At 36.6% G+C, this 23,418-nt stretch overlaps 1 protein-coding gene across 1 annotated transcript in view; it reads left to right on the forward strand.

The window, feature by feature from the left end:
• The window catches only part of LOC112049060 (cell adhesion molecule Dscam2), an 84,823-nt gene that overhangs the window by 52,735 nt on the left and 8,670 nt on the right, over positions 1-23,418 (forward strand). The window contains exons 23-31 of the mRNA XM_052884263.1: positions 6,052-6,233; positions 6,888-7,011; positions 8,070-8,199; positions 9,838-10,019; positions 11,452-11,628; positions 12,526-12,755; positions 13,743-14,055; positions 14,663-14,891; positions 20,972-21,075. Coding sequence (XP_052740223.1) covers positions 6,052-6,233; positions 6,888-7,011; positions 8,070-8,199; positions 9,838-10,019; positions 11,452-11,628; positions 12,526-12,755; positions 13,743-14,055; positions 14,663-14,891; positions 20,972-21,075 — 1,671 coding nt within the window. The remainder of the gene's footprint in view (positions 1-6,051; positions 6,234-6,887; positions 7,012-8,069; positions 8,200-9,837; positions 10,020-11,451; positions 11,629-12,525; positions 12,756-13,742; positions 14,056-14,662; positions 14,892-20,971; positions 21,076-23,418) is intronic.

Here is a 23,418-nt window from a genome sequence, read left to right on the forward strand (position 1 = left end):
CTTACCTTACCTAAACCATTAAACCTGAAGTCCCTAACCTTACCTTAAAAATAAGGCACAATATATACTGGCCACACCATATTGTGGCTAGCAACACTGCGTGGACACTATGCCCGCGCGGACAGTACGAAACCTACCGCGGTGATGATATAAGCCGTTAAGTACAATCGAGTATGCCACGTGTGAACGCGAAGTGCATCTCGGGATGGTGATAATATAAGCCATCCGTTCAGTGTGAACATTATATAAAAGTGTGAATGTGTGCCTAAACTGTACTTTCCATTTGTCTCGGGGTTTCTTAATTGCTGTATTCCCCGAGCAATCAAATATATGGTGACGTCTCATAAACCAGTGGTCGGCCGGTCATCTTCTCGAAGTCGGCAGGAAACGCGAGTGGATATCAAAGGTATGTGCCATATTATTCCCGTCTGGTTCCTGTCCGAGTCCTGCCATACCACATCTTAAATCCCAAATACAGTCCACTTTCGAAGCATACGTTGGCGTCATCATAAGTGGTCCTTGCGAACCGGATATACCACATAAGTGGTTCCTTTCGAATCGGATTCACCACATAAATGTTCCATACAAGTCGGATATTTATTGGTTCCTTACCGTAAAATAAAAATTATAGGTTATGTATAACCTACCGATTTGGTCACACTCACACGCATAAGTTATTAACTATATTAACAACTAATCCCTTATTAGAATACGAGATTAAAGGCTCTAATTCGCGGAATTAACGTTAATTGTTCGTAACAACACATATAAATTTAATAAAACAAATAAGTTATTGCGTCATTCTTTTCTTGTCCTATACTGGTATAGATTCACATATAACTTGGTTATCTGAACTCCCCGGTTGGCTAGAATAGGATACCTACGCTTATTTATACATATTTTCAATACATATTCTGTATTTATTTATATAAAAACAAATAAGTTATTTGTCATCATTTTCTTGTTTAGATCGGCATAGAATCACATATAACTGAGTTATCTGATCTCCCCGGCTAGCAGAATAGATACCTACGCTTATTTGTATATATTTTCAATAAATATTGTGTATATATATAAAACTAACATAATTTAAAACAAATCGCCGCATACGTCGCTTTTATCTAAAAGTGGAAGTAAAACGTTACAGCATTCTATACGATATACAAGGCAGATTACTGTAGCCGTTTATACAACCATCGACGATACGCGACGCGCAATCTATTTCGACCTATTCGGGTTACACTTGTTAGTTCGAATCATGATATTAGATTACGATCGGTTGAGTATTTTATGCGATATTATACGACAAAATACTGTAGCCACCTTCACTAGATATACCGCGCGCCATTAAGTACGCGACGTGTATACCTATTGTAATCGTTTGGGTTTTACTTGACCTAATTATCAACGAAGCAGCTAGCTGCGCGTGCATTTACAATACGCGAAGTAAAATTTACCAACTACCCGCGTTTGAAAAATAAAACATAATTATTAATTATTTGCGGTCGGTTATAATATTCTATGCGATATTATACGACAGAATACTATAACATACGACATAAATACCTACATAAATATTTGTTCGGGTTTTACTTTTAACTCGAATTATAATATAATTATTATAGTTGCTTTTTGGTACTTGTAAATCGCATGTAACTATTACGATGCATATCAAATTATCTCTCTTGCTTGCTAAGCGTGAGGCCTTATTTAATTTCGTGCAAAATATTTATGATTTGTCGCGAGACCCTGAGGTTTTCACGAACGTCGAGAAAAGGGAACACTTTCTAGACCAATCGTTTCAAATAGACTCATTGCGAGATAAATTTAGGTCATTAGTTGACGAATATAACACCTGCTTATTGAGTTTAGACTCAAATGCACTTCAGGATAATAAGTGTTTATATACTTTCGAAACTTTATATAATAAAATTAAAATAACAAATACAATATGTTCAGATACCTACACTTCTTCTCCTGATAGTGTGCAGAAATATCAAGCTTATGTAAACACAGTTGATAAGCCTGTAAATAAATGTTTATGTAAAAATATTACACACACACATATTAATGAATGTGTTGTATTTAATAAATTAATAACCCCTCAAAAACGACTTAAGTGCGTTAAAAGAAAGAATGCTTGCGTGAACTGCTTTTCTATTAAGCATAAGGTCAGTCAGTGCCAGGCTCCTCCCCATTGTTTTTGTGGTCTAAAACATAATAAAAAACTACATTTTGTAACAACGGGGAATCGAACCGGGGACAACACTCGTGAGCTCTCGAGCTCGACTGGGGTGACGTCACGCGCGCACACGCCGCGCGCTGCTACGATCTTGCGGCAAGCTCCGCCCCCTTTCGTAGCGGGCGAGCTAAACGACGTAGCACTTAGCACTTCGAGCGTAGGTTATAATATCGGCGCTACGCCGCTCGATAGATTAAAATTAAAACATTGTTCTCAGGTTGTCGGAAACATTAAAAATAATATTCGTGTTATCTCGTCGCTTGTTAATAATGAAGTGACAGATAAATTACGCACGGTTGTGGTACATACGTCTGGTCTACCACACCTGGCAGGTATCCCGCTTTCTGTTGAAAGTTTCGGTGTCCCTGACCAAATGGACGCCTCATTAGGTGTCTATGCGTCTCCGCATCTACTGGTCCCCGAGGGTGTCCATGCATTACGTCGCGACCCGTCGGCGCCAATAGTGTTGCGGAGGGTTTTAGGTTGCGTGTTCATGGGCAATGCGCCCACGCTGCCTTCAATAAACGCCCATGCCTTAGGGTGGCGTTTTCGGGAATATGAAGAATTGCCTTCAATCGTTATACCCAGCAGGGTCTTAGATCACCCTCCTGTGACAAAAATCATGCATCATAAGATAGTTGGTTCGCGTTGTTTCACACAGGATGGTGACTTTTATTATAAAATAAATGTACCGAAAGATGCGACATGCATTATGCGCTCCATCTTATCAACTAGTGTGCGTCAGTGGGACATAATGAGCTTCATTGCTCCCACAGTCGTATATACTAAAATGATAATTAAATTAATGTGGCAGTTAAACCTAGATTGGGATACTGTAACTCCGATATACATCATTAAGATGTGGAGACAATTTTGCGCTGAGTTACCAGCCCTGAATGAACTTCGCATACCGAGTCATGCGGGCGTAGATGAAAACTATGAGGTCATACTCTTAGGCCTATCAGATTCTAATCTTACAGCCTTCGGTGCCGTAGTTTATTTACACGTGGGTTCGCCTGCTGGTAACACTGTATGCCTTGTCTGTGCGAATAATAATTTTACATTGACAAAACCATACTCGATCGCTCGTCTCGAGCTTTTAAGAGGTGTTTTGTCGAAGTTAATTCGCACAATACGTAATAATTACGCCGAACGCATCCCAATCAAGGCTACATATGCATTTAATCATGTTGTTCAGATTACCGAGAACATCTCGCCTGACAACTTTCATTACGCCGGCACTGAGAACTCAGTTGACATTTTGTCCAGAGGTGTGACTCCGGAGAAGCTCATCTCTCACCCTCTGAGAGACCGCGGTCCCCCGTGGCCCTCTCTGCATCCATCTCAGTGGCCGTTAAAGACCTTAGAGTGGCAGTCGACCAATGACGTACTCGATAAAAAGGTTAAAACGCTTGCTCTGTGTATACTTACAAAGCACGATGCTTTGCACGAGCTTGCTCTTCACACTCCTTCGTGGAGTAAACTTCTACGTATAATTGCATACGTCTATATGGTTTTAAAATTGTTTCGTCGTAGTACTTTAATAGTAACGGTGGGCGATATAAATTTCGCAGACAATAAAATGCTTCGTGCGCTGCTAATCCAGCATTATGCTGATGAATTTGTTAGTAATAAAAATAATAAAAACTTTTCACCGACGCTTAATCGCTTAAGACCATTCATTGAGAATGGCCTGATTCGCGTTGATGGTTGGTGGTCGGATGTACGTGCGCGTCCACGGTTGAAGTCCTCCAACTTCACAGGCTGTAATTGTGCAGGTCCTGTTTCATACGTCCCTATACGTCAACGGGACGCACACAGCAAAGAAATTTATCTTTTGTTGTACACGTGTCTCACTACGAGATCTATTCATATTGAGGTTTCTATCTCATTTAGCACGCATAGTTTCCTAATAACTAAGCGCGGCGCTGCTTCCTACCTTCGGGATCTCTACAGATGTCTCAATGAAAAATATTACCCGAAGTTAGAGCAAGAATGCGCAGAGAATAGAAAATGGATGTTTATTTGTTCTAACTCTCCACACTTCAGTGGTTCGTTGGAGAGCATGATCAAAGTAACAAAATCCATCCTCTTTAAAGTTATCGGACTACAAATCCTCTCTTATGAGGAGCCCTGCACCGTCTTGACGCAAGTAGGATGTCTGCTTAGTTCGCGCCAGCTGATCGTGCTGAGCTCAGGATCGTCCGAGCCTTTGGCACTTACGCCAAGTCGTAACTTTTTATATACCGCTCCATTAAATTCACTCCCTGCACCTGTAGTCGATAAACGCGTTAGTTTGACTGAGAGACAGATAGTAGGGAAAGTGTTCTCTTTGAAGGACGGCGTCACTCGTGTGGCGAATGTGAAAACGTCTGGGCGTACTTATACTCGTCCGGTGGTCCGTTCGTGCCCTCTACCGACTCAATGCAATCATAATTAGTTTATTGAGCTGGAGGGGTGGCTAGGAGTAGGTATTTAATAAGTAGACACTCATAATATAACATAACATAACATAAAATAACATAACATAACATAACATAACATAGCATAGCATAGCATAACATAGCATAACATAACATAACATAACATAACATAACATTATATAACGTAACGTAACATAATATAAGAAAAATTAAAATAAATTAACACTTTACTGTAATAGATTATAGGGACGCTTAATATACATTACGTATCGAGCACTCTACGGTTTAGTTTGGAGCTTTTTTTAATGGGTACCCATTAAGGGGGGGCGTATGGTTACGCCAGCGTTTATATCCTTATATTCCTTACCTTACCTAAACCATTAAACCTGAAGTCCCTAACCTTACCTTAAAAATAAGGCACAATATATACTGGCCACACCATATTGTGGCTAGCAACACTGCGTGGACACTATGCCCGCGCGGACAGTACGAAACCTACCGCGGTGATGATATAAGCCGTTAAGTACAATCGAGTATGCCACGTGTGAACGCGAAGTGCATCTCGGGATGGTGATAATATAAGCCATCCGTTCAGTGTGAACATTATATAAAAGTGTGAATGTGTGCCTAAACTGTACTTTCCATTTGTCTCGGGGTTTCTTAATTGCTGTATTCCCCGAGCAATCAAATATATGGTGACGTCTCATAAACCAGTGGTCGGCCGGTCATCTTCTCGAAGTCGGCAGGAAACGCGAGTGGATATCAAAGGTATGTGCCATATTATTCCCGTCTGGTTCCTGTCCGAGTCCTGCCATACCACATCTTAAATCCCAAATACAGTCCACTTTCGAAGCATACGTTGGCGTCATCATAAGAATTTTCTTAATTCTCTGTGTGTGTGAAGTCTGCCAATCCGCTTTGGGCCAGCGTTGTGGACCTAATCCCTCTCATTCTGAGAGGAGCTCAGCTGTAAGCCGAATATGGGTTGATAATAATGATGACATAATTGAATTGATAGGTATTTGTATAGTAAGACTTATTTGTAAGTTACTTTTTATTTTTTTTTATTCTTTACAAGTTAGCCCTTGACTACAATCTCACCTGATGGTAAGTGATGATGCAGTCTAAGATGGAAGCGGGCTAACTTGTTAGGAGGATGATGAAAATCCACAAACCTTTTCGGTTTCTACACGACATCGTACCGGAACGCTAAATCGCTTGGCGGTACGTCTTTGTCGGTAGGGTGGTAACTAGCCACGGCCGAAGCCTCAAACCAGCCAGACTTGGTCCAATTAAGAAAATCTCAATCGACCCAGCCGGGGATCGAACCCAGGACCGTCCTCCAGGAGGCCGACAAAGTTTATACATTTTTGTATTTTCCAATAGCGCCAACCGGTGGACCCGAAGACCTTTCATGTACAGCCAGCAGCTCAACATCGCTCCGAGTATCCTGGAGACCACCTAACCCAGATGCGAGGGGAGGACAAATTACTCACTACACGTTGCAGTATACAAGAAGAGATTCAGATCCATTGCAGCCGACCCAAGACGCACATTTAAGAGTTCAGGTACGTAGTTCAAGCTCCAATGGAATTTATTACAACTTATTCTTTGGTATCTTTCCCTTATCCCACTTATGTGGGGTTGGCAAAATATGTCAATCTTTACATTCGTCTCTATTACTCGTTAACTTATCATCCATTTCCTTTGCACACATGTCCTCTTTCACACACTCCAACCATCTCTTCTTTGGCCTTTCTCTCCTCTTGTGTTCTAGCAATTAATCCAAATTTTTTTTTGTGTTATGACTTTCATACCTTCGCAGTACCTGTCCATACCAAGCTAACCTTTTACTCCTGAATTTATCTGTCACTGGCTCCACTTTCAGACTTCCTCTTATCTAATCATTCCTTATTTTATTCCTTATTTCCCATTCTTTTCTCACAACACATCCATCTCAACATATGATAATAATCATCTTTGGTATTCATCAGTACATATACCTAAATAAAATTAAAGTATATGTCTGTGAAATCAAATTTTTTTTTACTCTGGATTAACACATTGGTTATTTTTCATCCTGGAAAAATCCATGGTTCTCGCGGGATTTGTGAAAAACCAAATTCCACTAGTAGCGTCCGCTAGTATTTTATACGGGGGTTTAAAATATGCAGGTTAAACTGTAGGATTCTGCAAGTATAATAGAAAGTATATATGAACAGGGTGAAGAGGCGACAGTGTCCCGTCTGACGTCATACGCGGAATACGAAATAAGAGTGCGAGCGCACAACGCAGCAGGCGATGGCCCTTTGTCGGCACCGCAAGTTTGCAAGACTGATGAAGATGGTATGTATACCCTCCATCTTCAAAAATACTGCTTTTTCCCTCGAAATACAGCAAAATTAATCTTATTTGTTTCAATTAGTAATTCCTATAAATTAGAATAGGTAGGTACTTCATGTTTGCATACGAGTATATAGAATCATTCAATCAAATTTTGTATTAATGGTTTGTTTTTGACGTGATAAGTCTTATAATTCGATGGAGCCTGCACACTCGAAAAAAGATGACGTCATGCGTCATGAGACTCTCTAGGGTTGCCAACTTTTTTTACAAGAAATAAAATATAATCTGGTGTATGAAGATTATTAAACAGTATTTTAGAAAAACTAACAACGATTTTATTTGTTTATTATTCTAAATACGTTAATTAATTCTTTTGAAAAATGCAGCCATTCCATCGTTATTTTCTGACGTTGTCACGTTCAACTATCGTCAGTAAACCGTCCTTACAGACAACCTATTTTTTTAGTATACATATTTTTATAAACATTTTTCATGTAGTTTTTAGAAACATACAATTAATCTCACTACTTCATTTGAAAATTTTGTGATTTTTTGTAATTTTTCTTAATGTGTAAAAACACGTTATTATTTTAGCTAATTACTACATGATAAACTTAATTATATATTTCAAGACTTTTGACAAGAAGGATTTTTGCCACTTGTTTTAGCAAAAAATCTATTCAAATCAGTCAAGTATTTGAATTTAAAAAATCGGTTGTCTGTATAGTTGGTTTACTGATGATAGTTGAACGTGACAACGTCATAAAAAATACTGATGGAATGGTTGCATTTTTCACAAGAAAATGTTAGTTTTTCTAAAATACTGTATTATAATCTTCACCAGAATATACTTTATTTCTTGTAAAAAAAGTTGGCAACCCTATAGCGAGATAACGATGCATGACGTCATCTTTTTTCGAGTGTGCAGCTCCATCGAATTATAAGACGTTGTCACGTCAAAAATCCAAGATACGAGATTATAGTTATGCAGTATTCAATTACGTAGGCTCCAAGAATACCTTCAGAGTAGTAAATGACGAATATGTACATTGTCGTAGTGCCGAGCGCGCCAGGAGGCATGAAATTGATCGCCCTCAGTGAGCGGTCACTCCGGGCGTCCTGGCTGCCGCCTCTAGAGCCTAATGGACGACTTACGCATTACTCGCTCTACGTGAAGGATTTGTCGGGGTATGTATCAACCATAAAATTCACTGAGTATCATTTAACTATTGATTTAACTATAAAACTTTTAGATTATTAAAAAAAATCTTCAACTTAAAAAAATAATATAAATTAAGTTAATGTGCCTATAGTGTTTTTATCTTTGTTTTCTTCTTCTATAACATTTTAAAATAATGGAGCCATAATAGCCCTCTACCTCCGATTGTTTCGGTGTGGGTTTAGGTTTAGTACTTCCAACTTTTCAGTTCTGTGTATTTTAAGAAATTAAATATCACCTGTCTCAAATGGTGAAGGAAAAGCATCGTGAGGAAACCTGTATACCAGATAATTTTCTTAGTTTTCTGCGTGTGTGAAGACTGCCAATCCGCATTGGGTCAGTGGGTTGGACCATTGGCCTAACCCCTCTCATTCTGAGAGGAGACTCGAGCTCAGCAGTGAGCCGAATATGGGTTGATAATGATGATGATGATGACATTTTTAATATGTCACTGTTTGTGCATCTGACTTTCAATTTCAATGCCTTGATGCTGTGAAAAATTCAATCGATAATGCAGTTTTCAAGCAAAGGAAAAAATAACTTAATTAGTATTTAGGGGTTTTAAATTGTAAACAATAAATTATATGACTCTGGGCAAAAGCTATAGGTATTAATGCATATTTAAACATGGGTATCAATAATTAATTAATCTGGCCTGTTTTGTACCGCCGTTTAATTAAACGAATTTCAAATTTCATCAAAAACATAACAAGCCTTGTTGTGCGTTCTAATTAAATTGGGATTTTTCCAATTAGTTGTTTATAGGCACTTTTGGTATTGCAAACTGGAATTTGAATAATGACCTAGTTTTTACACTACGTAAGAGAGTAAAGATTTTTTTTTTGTATCTGATTCAAGAAACTTGGCTGGTGCAGTAGTGATGTGGTTTCAGTAGAGAGGTCCTGGGTTCGATTACCTACTCTATAATTCATACAGCAACAATTTGGAATGTTTCCTAACACATATAATTTAAACACATTCAAAGCAAGAGTGAATAGGTATCTTCTAAGTAAGCGAGCTCCAACTTAGACCGCATTATAACTTTCCATCAGGCTTAATTGTAGTCAAGCGAAAGCTTATCCTACTAATATTATAAACGAAAGTTTGTATGGATGTTTGTTACTCTTTAACGCCGCAACTACTCAACCGGTTTGGCTGAAATTTGGAATAGAAATAGATTTTACTCTGGATAACAACATTGGCTACTTTTCATTCCGGAAAAATTCATGTTTCTCTCGGTATATGTGAAAAACTAAATTGCACTCGGACGAATTAACATCCCCAGTACACGTACGAAGCGATTTGCTTCTTCATATCGTATTCGCATGACTAGGATATGGATCTGTCTCCCGAAATCAGTGTTTCCTAATTCCTACAACCTGGGCATCTTTAAGAAGAGAGTGAATAGGCATATCTAGGCAAGCGCGTTCCACCTTAGGCCACATCTACACTTATCATCAGACGAGATTGTGGTCAAGCGCGATCTTATTCATTATTCATTAAAAAAAAAAGTCGACTGCTAGTGGCATATATTTTTTTTTTAAATTTGATTTCTTTTGTCTTGTAATATCGTTTTAAAATAATTTGGTAATCGTTATCCTAAATAGATCACAAGAACCGAACGTAACTCGAGTCAACGCGTGCACGGACGGTGAAGGAACTGTTGAATGTATGAGACCGCTGCGTGGACTTCGTGCTGGAAGAACGTATGAAGCGTGGGTGCGAGCCGCCACTAACGAAGGGGAAGGTCCTCCGTCTGCTGTAGTAGCGTGCCAAACTAGCGCTTTGGGTAAGTTTCTATGTTAAAAATCATGATTTTTAACCGACTGCAAAAAAGGAGGTTTTCAATTTGACGCGTATGTTTTTTTTATTGTGTATTTTTTATTTTCACCTCCATACTTTTATAAAAAATATACACGCAACTGTTACGTTTCGCGAGCTATGAGATTATATAATGATGAATTTTCTCATTTAGACCCAAGTTTTAGCTCTTTAGATGTAATTAAAAAAGCATGTTCTAAAATCTATCAATAACAATACTTCAAATAATACTCCTGTACTCACTATTTCCGATGTTCAATGCTCAAAACTCTGTATTATATTTTTAATTACTTTTTCGGCAATGTATTGTCTATTGTGATTGTATTTTCTTACTAGTTTAATATTGTTTTGTAATGACTGTTTTGCCAAAATAAAATGAAAATTAAAATAAAAATTTCGTCATTTCTTAACCAATCAAAAAATAATTCTTTTTGTTTTTTGTTTGAAAGAGTATACGTCCAGATTGATCCCATTTATGCAAATTCGGTTTAGTAATTTTGTGGTAAAATGTAAATAACGAAATTATCCGTAGGCACTGTGGCGCTTTACTTATGATAGTACACACTAAAATCAGAAAAATAAAATATTTTTAATAAAAACATTCAACCGAACGACGTTGAATCACGTGATTTTAGCCTAGATATCTTTGGGATTTTAGTTTAATTTGGGATTTTAGTCCAATTTGTGTTAATATGAGTTCGAAAGTGGCTTTAAATGGTTCCTGTAAAGGTTTACATGGTATCTGCATCGCCCGTTTGATTTAAATTTGACCCATTTATAGGAAGGCTAGGATATATAATATCCCCGTATTCCTACGGGAACGGGAACCACGCGGGTGAAACCGCCGTCAGCTAGTACTTAATATAACTTTTCGAAAAGGACTCTAAGTTTGGACCAACATTTCTTTCAAAAAGAAAATGAATGCAAACTAATAAATGTAGCAGAGTAGTGGTAGTGAGCCGTGATAGCCCAGTGGATATGACCTCTGCTTCCGATTCCGAAGGGTGTGGGTTCGAATCCGGTCTGGGGCATGCACCTCCAACTTTTCAGTTGTGTGCATTTTTAAGAAATTAAATATCACGTGTCTCAGACGGTGAAGGTAAAACTTCGTGAGGAAACTTGCAGTCCAGAGAATTTTATTACTTCTCTGCGTGTGTGAAGTCCGCCAATCCGCATTGGGCCAGCGTGGTGGACTATTGGCCTAACCCCCTCTCATTCTGAGAGGAGAGGAGCTCAGCAGTGAGCCGAATATGGGTTGATGATGATGATGATGATGAGTGGTAGTTAAACGCGATCAAGGCTTTGAAATTTAATATTAAAGATGAAAACAATCTGAATAATATTAAATCACGATTCTTTCACTATAAAATTTCATGATTAAAACAGAGTAATGTTTATAGCACCAGCTCGAATCTCCTCATTCGGTGGCATAGCCGTCGGCGCAGCTGGAGGTTCGCTGTCACTCAGATGTGTTGTGGGAGGAGTTCCACCTCCGTCCAAGAGATGGCTAAGAGCTGGAAACCAGCTGCATCCAAGACCGCCGTTCCATTTGGATGGTGACGCTCTACTTATAAGAGGTAAGTGATTTAAGTTATTTATTAATTATTATTCATGACCACTTTACTTCAGAACTGTAGTTTTACAAATTACTAGCGGCTCCAATATATTATTATTAATATTTAGAAAGAATAAAATAAGGAACTTCAGCTAACTTATCCTAATAACTGTACAAATCATGCCCAAGTCCACTTAGCAGATTTTATTGTGGATTTAAACCATGAACTTACTGAAACACTTACTTAATTTTTCATCAATTTGCTAATGATTATTATGTGACATCTAATTTTTATGTTTTCTAAATATAAACCAGCGAAAAAACCTAAAAAGGCTAAAGTGTGTTAAAATAATATAAATTTGAATCTTGTTTAATATCCTTAATATTCTGTTTAACTAAAACATACAGCTAATTTTAAGCAGTAAATAAGTAAGACGCCATTAATTGTTAATTTTTGACTAACGGAATTAGTATTCGCTCATTGGCTTTAGAGCGATCAACAACCAATTAACTGAGGTAATAACATCCTCGAGATTTTGCACCGAAGAATCTAGAATACATTTTCAGAGTAATCTTTTAATTTCTTTATTAATGTTCAATTTAGTTTATTATGATAATAGTATATTTTATAAGAGTTAAGTCTCGGGAGCTTTTAATTACCTCTAAACATATGCCTTTGAAATTTTGCATATTTGTTCAGTATCAATAATACAAAATCCAAAATTATCTAATGAGGCTGTCAATAGATATTTAGTTATTTAAAAAATCATTAAATAGTAGACATGAATGTTCATATACATAAATTTAATTTAATGATGAATGATGGATGAGGAAATTTAAATTTGATAGCAAAATTCTTGTATATTTATAAACAATACGCTTGTTTATAAGCATATTTTTATACTGACGACATTTTTAGGTTTAGAATTATCACACGCGGACAATTACACGTGTGTGGCGGAAAACCCACATGGCTCGGATTCGGTGACGTGGCGGGTGTATGTTTTAAGACCACCAACACCTCCAGGATTAGCGTTAGTAGAAGCAAGATCCAGGGAATTAGAGTTAGAACTTCGCCAAGCGCCGAGAGCTCAAGGTCACGCGTTACCGAAGGCTTACACGCTGCATTGGAGGCTTGCTGCACCGGAAGTAAGATATTATTGACAAAATAATATACTATTTATTAAATAGCATTAATATATGGTCTATATAGGATAGGTCTCGCACTATTTGAGTAGAAAGATACTTATACTACATCAATGTTATATGGTTTTTAACTATGACCCGAAGGATTTTTCTTCTTAAATGTTTCAATTATAAGCAATGATTTATTTATCCTCTTCTGTTTGTTAATAATGTTCTGTTTGTTCCTAAATATTGTATTTATTGTATGCAATAATAACCAGTGCACAGTAAAACTAACTGTGGTTTGTGTTGCACTATGGTTAGGCTTAATTTCAATGTGTTGTTTGTTAAATAATAATAAATAAAATAAATAAAATAATTTAGGAATTCCATTGCAATTATTTGTTTGAAAATAGATCCAAAGCTTTTTTAAAATATGAAGCATAACCTAATGTCGTAGTATTTGAATAATATGTATACCTACTGACTATGCTCCTATGCTAATAAATAAATTTGGGACGACAGTCAAACAAAAAATAATTTTTAAGTTTTCTCTTTGGACAATTTATAGATCAGAATTTATGTCTCTCTGCCAATTTCCAGATCTATTATTACCACAGATATAAGAGGTAACTAGATTTTTAAAGTGTCAATTCTTTGTATTAAAACCAGCGTACCTGTTTAATATTTAGTGAAAAATTAAATATGTCACCCTTACTTAGTGTTGAATATTGTTTATTCCTTTTGTCACAGAACAAAACAAGACTAATACTAAATGCGCGGACACGCTTGCGTTGTGCCGCATACCCGGGCGCGGGCCACGCCCCCTTGCTACTTCTATTGCTAAAAGCGTTAGTTTTTAGCGTTGTCTGTTCTGTGATTATTACACTATTTGTGTAAAATTATACTGACAAAACCATATAAATATATAAAAAAATTAAAGTGATAATTTTACTTCTTTATACTTTTATCATCAAATTGGTTACATAGTGACGTAAGAATTTTTTTTAGGGTGAATGGCGAATACAATCAGCAAGTCCCGGACCAGTTATACTAACAGGTCTTCGATGTGGATCAGCATACAGAGCATACGGGTCCGCCGGAGGAGCGCCTGGGGCTGAGATATCCATCCGAACTTCTGGGGGACCGCCCACCGCCCCGCCAGACACCAGGTGGATCAGAGCAAATGCGACGCATGCTAGGTTTGACACTAGCATGTGGTCTGATGGGGGGTGTGGACCAGTGGCACTGAAGCTGGAGTGGGGGGGCTCTGGTGTGAGCGGTGCTAGAGATGTGCCGGTTGGGGGTGAAGTCATTTTGGGAGGTGAGTAGATGAAAAACCATTTTCTCAAGATAAGTTTCATGCGGTTTTCTATAATAGTATTATTATTTACTGTATTATATATTTTAATATACATGAAAAAATTTCACCTCACTTGCTGGGAAATGTCTCATTTGCTAGCCCTATCAAGCTAAAGACTATTTTTAAGGCGAGCAAAAAAAGTTACATTTTTAAGCTTTTGAAAAAGTATGAAGGGTTTGAAATTTATTCATGTAACATGAAACCTTGTTATTAGCTCACAAACACGATATTATATTATAAAAAAAACATCGAGATACATACCTAATTGTATACCTATTATCTAGTCAGAACTCAATTACCTAAATCAAAAAAAGCCTCAATAGCTCAACGGTAAGAGCGGTTGGACTCATCACCGAGGGGTGGTGGTTCAATCCTCACCCCGTTGGACTATTGTCGTACCCACTCCTAGCACAGTCATTCCCGACTAGCTATCCATAGGAGGGGACTAGTAATAAAAAATATGGCAAATATTAAAAAAAAAAAATCTTATTATATTCATCATCTCATTTACATCAGTGTACCTAATGTATTTATTCCTGAAAACTACAAAATCTCAGTTCCTTCTTAGGTTTATCACCCGGAACGAGATACCGTGTAGCAGCTCGCGCGTCAAATGAAGCTGGTTGGACGAGGGAGGTGTATGAGTTCATGACTACCCCCGCTGAAGGCAGCTATGCTGAGGAGGTCGACGCACCCTTCCCGGCCACTGCGGGGGAACTGGCGCTATTGTTGGCACTATGTGCTGCGTTATCTCTTGCAGCTCTGACCATACTTGCTATTCTTTTGAGAAGAAAAAGGTAAGGCATTTTTCTATTTAAATATGTATTAATTGGCAAATAAAAAAATAAATATTTATTTTAACTTAGTTTGTATGTATATTGTATTGTAGTTATATGTATACTTAGGATGGACCTTTATTTTTCTACTAGCGGACGCCCGCAACTTCGTCCGCGTGGAATTCAGTTTTTCATAAATTTAAAACTTATAAATCTTCAGTAACTTTACATACTCATGGCTTACCATGAGGTTACCAATGTCTGCAGCAAAGTAATTTTTTAGCCCCATTACACTTAATATTAAGTACAGAAAATTTAAGTGCCATCTACATATTGAAACATATACTGAGATTTTAATGTGGGTAGTTTGAATATCAACAAGAGTAACTGTTGAGTTTCGGCTCTTCTCGGCAGTACCTGTCTTCTGAACCGTTGGTTAGATAGAGTATTTACAAATGGTCATACTTGATGTTCAAAAGTACTTGTAAACGCTTACTTGAAATGAATTTTGAATCCCTATATCATCAAAGGAGATCATTCACGCTCCATACATTTTTGGGCTCTTTTTGAAAGTGCCGGCCAACAAAAAAAAATGGCACGACTCGCTAGAATTAGCTATTTGGAGCAATAGTTAATATGGCATAAAAGTTGTCAGGTGGCTCTGAACCAAGTTATACAGGTTCGACGATTCGTTATTTCCATACATTTTGTCAATTTTCAAAAGTGTCCGCTAAGAAAAAAAACTGATACGTATCGTTAGAACTGCCCATTTGGAACAATAGTTAGTATGGCACAAATGTTGTAAGATTGCTCTGAATCAAGTTATACAGGTTCATAATGACAATGACTCGTCACTTCTATACATATTTTTTGAGTTTTGTAAGTGACCACCTACAATATAAATAATACGTATCGTTGTAACTAGCATTTGCAGCAATAGTTACTATGGCATAAACATTTTAGTATAGCTCTGTGTCCAGTTATGCAGTTTCGATGATTCGTCAAATCCATTCATTCAAATCCAGTCGTTTTATTGATTTTTAAAGTGCCGTTTTACAAAAATATGCACTTATCACTGCACTTATCGTCAGAACTGCCCATTTGGAGTAATATTTAGTATATCACGAATGCTGTAGGTTTGGTCCGATAAAGGTTCGATATCTCGTCACTTATATGCATTTTATTGAGTTTTGTAAGTGCCCACCGACAATATTCATGATACGTATCGTTTTAACTGTTCATTTGTGGCAATAGTTAGTATAACACGAATGTTGTAGGGTTGCTCTAAACCAAGTTTTAACTGATCATTTAGACATACTTTGTCAGTTAGTATGGCAGACACGTTGTATAAATGCTCTGATCTAAGTTATACAGGTGTGACTATTTGTAATATCCATACATTTACTTGATTTTTAAGTGCCAACCATTAAAATGGTACGTGTCATTAGAACTGGCTGTAATAGGAACGGGCAGTAATAGTTAGTATATAGTATAGTACAAACGTTGTAGGCCTGCTCTGAGCCATGTTATACAAGTTCAATGATTCTTAATTTCTATGCATTTTATCGATTTAAGCAATACAGTTAGTTGGTAGGTATGACAGAAACATTCGTCACTTATGATTTTGTTGATGTCTGAATGTAATGGGGAACAATAAATAGGTAATAATGATGAATACTTAACTAACAATATGAAACAAATGTCATCATGGTGTAAGAGCTGTGTCATCATTATTTGTTATGTTCTTCCTTCTGGACCGTTTCTGCACTTGGCCATGTGATTCGCCGTTGTGCGTGTATTTGTTATGCTATTCAAGTTTGTAAACCGAAATTACCATTACTTGAAGAACTTAATAAAACATTTCTATTTCTCTCAATGCACAATAACACAATTTTTAGTTACATTTGCACTATAATGTTGAATTTGTGCAAATGCTTAGAATCATTATTTCTATATTTTATATTATTGCTTTTATGTTTTCCAACTTTTTTGGAAATCAATGAATGAAAGTTATATAACTTGTTTCAGTACTAGAATTTTTTTTAAGCGTGTGCAACGTGTTACTAACTATTGCTCCTAATGACTAGTTTTAACGTTAGGTACCATATTTTAGATGAACGGTACTTTAAAAAATCAGTAAAATATATGGATGTGACAAATCATCTAAACAGTATAACTTGATTCGGATCTATACTACAACGTTTATGCCATAGTAACTATTACTGAAAATGGCTAGTTATAACCATAAATAGCATTTACTTTGTAACTTACAAAACTCCATCAAATACATTGAAGTGACGAGACATCGAACCTGTATAACTTGGTTCAGAACAATCTTGCAACATTTGTGACATACTAACTATTACTCCAAATGGGCAGTTTTAACCATAAGTACCATATTTTTGTTAAACGGTACTTTAAAAAATCAATAAAATAAATGGATTGGACGAATCATCGAAACTGTATAACTCGACACAAAGCTATACTACAATGTTTATGCCTTAGTAACTATTGCTGCAAATGGCTAGTTATAACGATACGTATGATTTATTTTGTTTGCGGGCACTTGTAAAACTCAGTAAAATGTATAGAAGTGACGAGTTATCGAACCTGTATAACTTGGTTCAGTGCAGTCCTACAACATTTGGCCCGTAGTAACTATTGCTCCAAATGGACAGTTCTAACGATACGTACCAGTTTTTTTTCTTGGCGGGCACTTTTGAAAATTGACAAAATGTATGAAAATAACGAATCGTCGAACCTGTATAACTTGGTTCAGAGCCCTCCTACAACTTTCATGCCATATTAACTATTACTCCAAATGACTAGTTCTAACGATTCGTGCTATTTTTTTTCGTTGGCCGGCACTTTCAAAAAGGGCCCAAAATGAATGATCTCCTTTCATAGCAATGCACTTAACTACTGTTTTAATTAAAGTTCCTTTTTAAAATAAAAATTTGTGTAAAGCAGATCGTCTTTATATAACACTTTGGCACTGCATTATGTCTTTATTCAAAGGATATTGAACCTTAATGGAGATGTTAGTAAAGTGATATTAAAATGAACCGTGTAACATCATGCTGAATGGACGAATTTTTTGTAAGAAAATAAGATTTTTCCCGTCCACAGACGAGTGACGAGGAGCTGACGTTGGAATTCTATCGAATTTCCGACAGAATTTCATCTCTTTCAAAATCCAGATTTCATTATTGAAAATCTCATTTTACTCCTTATACGATCTAATCTAAACTATATTATAAAAATATAAGAATTGAACTTTAGTTTGTTTGTTTGTTACGAAGTCTTAGTCAAAAACTAGTCGACCGATTTTAAAAACTCTTTTACCACTATAGTTACGGTCATCTTCTCTGAGTTACATACGCTTTATTTTATTCTACGGAAATGGCTATGGCTATCTATATTTTATTGCATTCCATACAACTAAGTTTTAAAAGTGTACCTACTGCTTCAACTTTCCAAGGTTTGGATGTTTTCGAATTTCAAACAAATTTCAGTGGAGGGTCTTAATGTAAAAAGTTAATGAAGTGTACTGGTATACAAACTAAAGCTTCAAACACACAGAATCCGGGGCGGAAATTAAATATTAGGATTTTTATATAGGTAGGATTATGATACTTTTAATTTTTTAAGGTTTTAGTGTTAGAAAAAGTAGTTTCGATGAAGAATCGTAATAATAAATTACACATTATTACGTACGTGTAAAATCATAGAAATGGGCGGAATATAGACGAGAATGGTATACTTTGAGGTTAGTTTAATTTTTTTTTGTAATATTTGTATACGCTATGTGTACTGTTTAAGAAGAAGATTTTCGTATTTTTTAAATGTTTTTGATGGATGATTTTAGTGAAGAATCACTAAAGATTCTATATTATATATTATATGTTATATGTATAAGCGTTGTTTAATATTCCAGAGAAATACATCACTAAAGAAATATTCGTTGTTATAAAATTATTTACTTTTTAAGTAGGTATTTGCTTTCTAATAAATTTAATTATGAGCGACTAAAATTTCTGTTTGTCGCCGATAGCTTATTGGTTGCTCGCGCAACTGTCATTGGGAAGAAGTTATCAAATTGAATTAGTTAAAACGAAGCTTTACTAGGCTGGCTAGTTTTTTTGGTATATTTTTCCACCACAAAATTATAGCGAGCATTAAGCATTACGCCCAGTAAGTCTCCGCCCTAGTTCCCGTGTGTTGACTACTTTAAAGCATTTTTCCATCTTAAAACATTGCGGCTTATTTATGCTCTTCATTAAGAGACTCCACTCCCCACTAAGGTATTAAGGGGCTTTGTCTCTGTACAATTTACTTCATAATTCTGCGAGATGATCCCGCCTTTAATTTAGCCTGTAATATTTTAACTCTGGGAACTAAAATGTTTTATTAAGGACTATCTTGCTAGCTTACGACTTGATACTAACGTACCTAGTTGCAAATGATATTACCCTTAATTTATTGCTGAGGGTTATTTGTTAATTTATTTCATAAATCTTGCAATATAAGAAGAAAGTATGAGATAATGTTGGTAGACTTTTTTTGGGATTTTCCTTTGATTTTTTTTCTATACGGCACCATGTTGATATTTCAAAAATCAAAAAATCAAAATCAAAAATCATTTATTTCAAGTAGGTTCAGTTTACAAGCACTTTTGACACGTCAGTTGACTATTTGTAAAGATTCTACCACCGGTTCGGAAGACAGGTTCTGCTGAGAAGATACCGGCAAGAAACTCAACAGTTGCAGTATTATAATTTACAATTGATAACAATTACTGTTTACATTTCTTATAGTTTTACTTTCTGTGTGAAGGTGGAAGCTGATCCTACGGCCTCCAAGCATCTTTATCATTAAGGAACTCATCAATGTTGTAGTCGTCGTCATCAACCCATATTCGGCTCACTGCTGAGCTCGAGTCTCCTCTCAGAATGAGAGGGGTTAGGCCAATAGTCCACCACGCTGGCCCAATGCGGATTGGCAGACTTCACACACGCAGAGAATGAAGATATGATTCTCTGGTATGCAGGTTTCCTCACGATGTTTTTCCTTCACCGATTGAGACACGTGATATTTAATTTCTTAAAATGCACACAACTGAAAAGTTGGAGGTGCATGCCCCGGACAGGATTCGAACCCACACCCTCCGGAATCGGAGGCAGAGGTCATATCCACTGGGCTATCACTGCTCTCGTATGTAATGTTGTAGTACCCTCGACTAAGTAAATGTTTTTTGACACATTGCTTAAAGCTATGCATTGGCAGGTCCATCACAGTCTTGGGGATCTTATTATAGAAGAGTACACCCAAACCTACAAAAGATTTTTTTACTCTTTGGAGACGATATGCAGAAATAACTAACTTATGCCCGTGTCTAGTAAGACGTGGGTTTCAATTGCCTGACTCTGTGTCACCACACACCACTGTATATGTATGGTTCACGTACCAATAGAACCGTGATAGCCCAGTGGATACGACCTCTGTCTCTGATTACGGAGGGTGTGGGTTCGAATCCGGTCCGGAGCATGCACCTCCAACTTTTCAGTTGTGTGCATTTTAAGAAATTAAATATCACGTGTCTCAATCGGTGAAGGAAAACATCGTGAGGAAACCTGCATACCAGAGAATTATTTTAATTCTCTGCGTGTGTGAAGTCTGCCAATCCGCATTGGGCCAGCGTAGTGGACTATTGGCCTTACCCCTCTTATTCTGAAAGGAGACTCGAGCTCAGAAGTGAGCCGAATATGGGTTGATGACGACGACGACGACGTACTAATACCTCATCAGTTCGACAATACTATTTATGTTTGAGTCCTACATTTTTCTCCATAGTACCTATATTATAATTAACGTATCACGCTTCAAAGTCAAGATTGCCGTGTCGAGTGTTGAGAGACCAGGACGAAAACCAAACTGTGCATCATGTATTTTTATATTCTTTACCAGTTCAGGCTGCAAAAGCCGTTCAAATACTTTAATCTTTGGGTTCTCACGGTAAAGGGACCTACGGATGAAACGGGTGTATCGGCTAGTAGTAATTAAAGTGGAGTATTTTGATTAATTTGGTCATGTTGTCTCAGAAGTGATGGAGCAGTGGCGCGCGTGATGACCAACGACAAGCCGGGTTGTGGCACGTACCGCCCGCCGCCGCACCCCACACCCAAGCTGCCTCCCGACCCACCAGGTATACTATTCTCAGCAGTGGCGCGCACAAGGCTTGTAACTAGAGTAATAAAAAAATAACAAAATAATAGGCTACTCGCCTGCTGTACAAAACTAAGAAGATTTTTTGCATAGAGCCAGTATAGATGCCTAGAAACTCTAATCACATTTTTATTTATGAAAATAATCTCGTAATTGTAATATTTTTGTAAAACAAAATTGTATTTTTATCACGTCACCGCAAACGCCAATCATAAACTGTAACGTCATTCGCTACAAGGCATCGGTTTGTGATTGGCGCTTGCGGTGACGTGATATAATCACGTCAGTGACGTCATTCATAAATTCTATGAATGATGTCACTTGCTAATGTGTTGTGTTTCGGCGGCAAAAATTTTACGTAGATATTTTTTCATTTATATTAAATTTTTTACTGGTATATTGACGAGACAAAATAAAATATAGCTTATAATACTTCCATAATTCAGTTTAAACACTGTTTACAAAAGAGACAAGTAGCCTATTCCTTATCCAATAATGCCTATAGCTTCAAAATGTGCCCTCAGGCAGTGAATTTTTGCATCTATTAAGTGTTCGCCACAGATTTTGCGGTCCCCCATACAATGGTATTGTCAAATCAATAGTTAGTCGAAGTGGACAATTTTGTATTTACTTGCTCGAGAGCAGCAGATGAACATAAGGGATTATACCTGGCACGTTGTTGAGTACCTAAACTAAGTATTATGCCTTAATATTGGTGCGTACGTTTAGACCAAAAGAATCTAACTTCAGAAATACTCATATTGAGTTTATTTTGTGTGTACCATGTCCATTGGGTTTAATACTACCTAACTGGCATTATATTGATTTACTTTTAAGATTTGATAGCAGTCTCGGTATTTTACTTTAGAAATGGTAGAATAAATCCAAGAGATCTAACGTAATTACAGTGTGCACTAATTTGTTGGTACATTATCAATACCTTTGCGCCGCTTCACTGGGTTTGAAACTTTAAACCAATATCATAATGTCATTAATTCAATGAGAGAGAGAGAGAGAGAGATTACACTTTAACAATAAAACTACTTATTGCTATAGAACTCTACTACTACCAGAAAATATTACTATTAAAGTGATTATTTCTAGTAATAGTAGTAGTAATAGCTTAAACTATTTAAATATTTATCGTATTATTCTATAGAACGAAAACCTGTTATAGCCAGACCTTCCTAATTTTAAAAAAACTTGAAAATTTGACAATTTAAATGCTTCTATGGTAAGTACTGTAGGCGACTATAGAATTCGAATTTGGTGGCGTTTGTAGGTAGCAGACTTCAAGGACCTACCTCAATCGATGAATTGTGTAAAATGTATGTTTTTTTGTATTTTCTTGGATATAATACAGATATTATGTTCCTAGACGCCAGTCATTCAGCTTCGCGGCAAATCTATAAAAAACACGATTAACGATAAGATTAAAGAGTCTCTCTTAAGGGTTGTTATAAAGCTACGGTGTCTAGCGATTAATGACATGAATTCGGCGATGACAATGACGACTCCATAGCTGTCTAAGTATACTTACCTACAATAGGAATAAGTATACTTACCTATATATATACTTACCTATATAACAAACTTTCAGTTTTTGTGAAATGAAGCAGGTCTGGCCATGACAGACTTTTAATCTGTTGGTTTGCTTTTTTAGCAATTTATTATCTACTGTGATTGGGTTCTTTTTTTTAATTTAGTATCATATATTTGAAGTTAGATATAAAATACGAATTTATATTGTTTTAGTTTTAACGTTGCGCGTTGGTTGAAAATCTCGCGTCTCGGAAAAATGTTTTATCGCCTTATAAAAGTTTGTGAGCATCCGAGAGGCACCAATTTTTATATTATCTTCGATAAGTAAATAAAGATAATGGAACGTACCCATAGAAACCGATTTTTTGTATAGCGTTTTGTTTTTCGCAAAATTAAGATTGTTAAGAAAATTATTCACAAAGTGCGAGAATAGAAATTTCATCAATCACAATCAAATCATCAACATCGTGTTATGAAGAAATACCAGAATTTTGAACGTTTCCTCTATGTATAACTAAAGGAAATACTAAGATGAAATCACGAACAAAATGAATCACATTAACCTATAAAAAATAGTAGACCAACTTTCTGGACCAGTTAGCTTTGCTCTGTAATGTTCAATTGCGAAACTTATAAAAAGTTTTAAAAAGTTAAGTTATGCTAAGACGAAAGGAGATGTCAGATGGTCCAAAATTGTATGGAGCCCAGGATCAGTCATTGTACCTTAGCGGAAATAAAAGAAGATATTTTTTTAACTAGTTTTGATCATACAAATCTACGA

Source organism: Bicyclus anynana, chromosome 11 (genome assembly GCF_947172395.1).
Source record: "Bicyclus anynana chromosome 11, ilBicAnyn1.1, whole genome shotgun sequence".
Taxonomy (NCBI): Eukaryota; Metazoa; Arthropoda; class Insecta; order Lepidoptera; family Nymphalidae; genus Bicyclus; species Bicyclus anynana.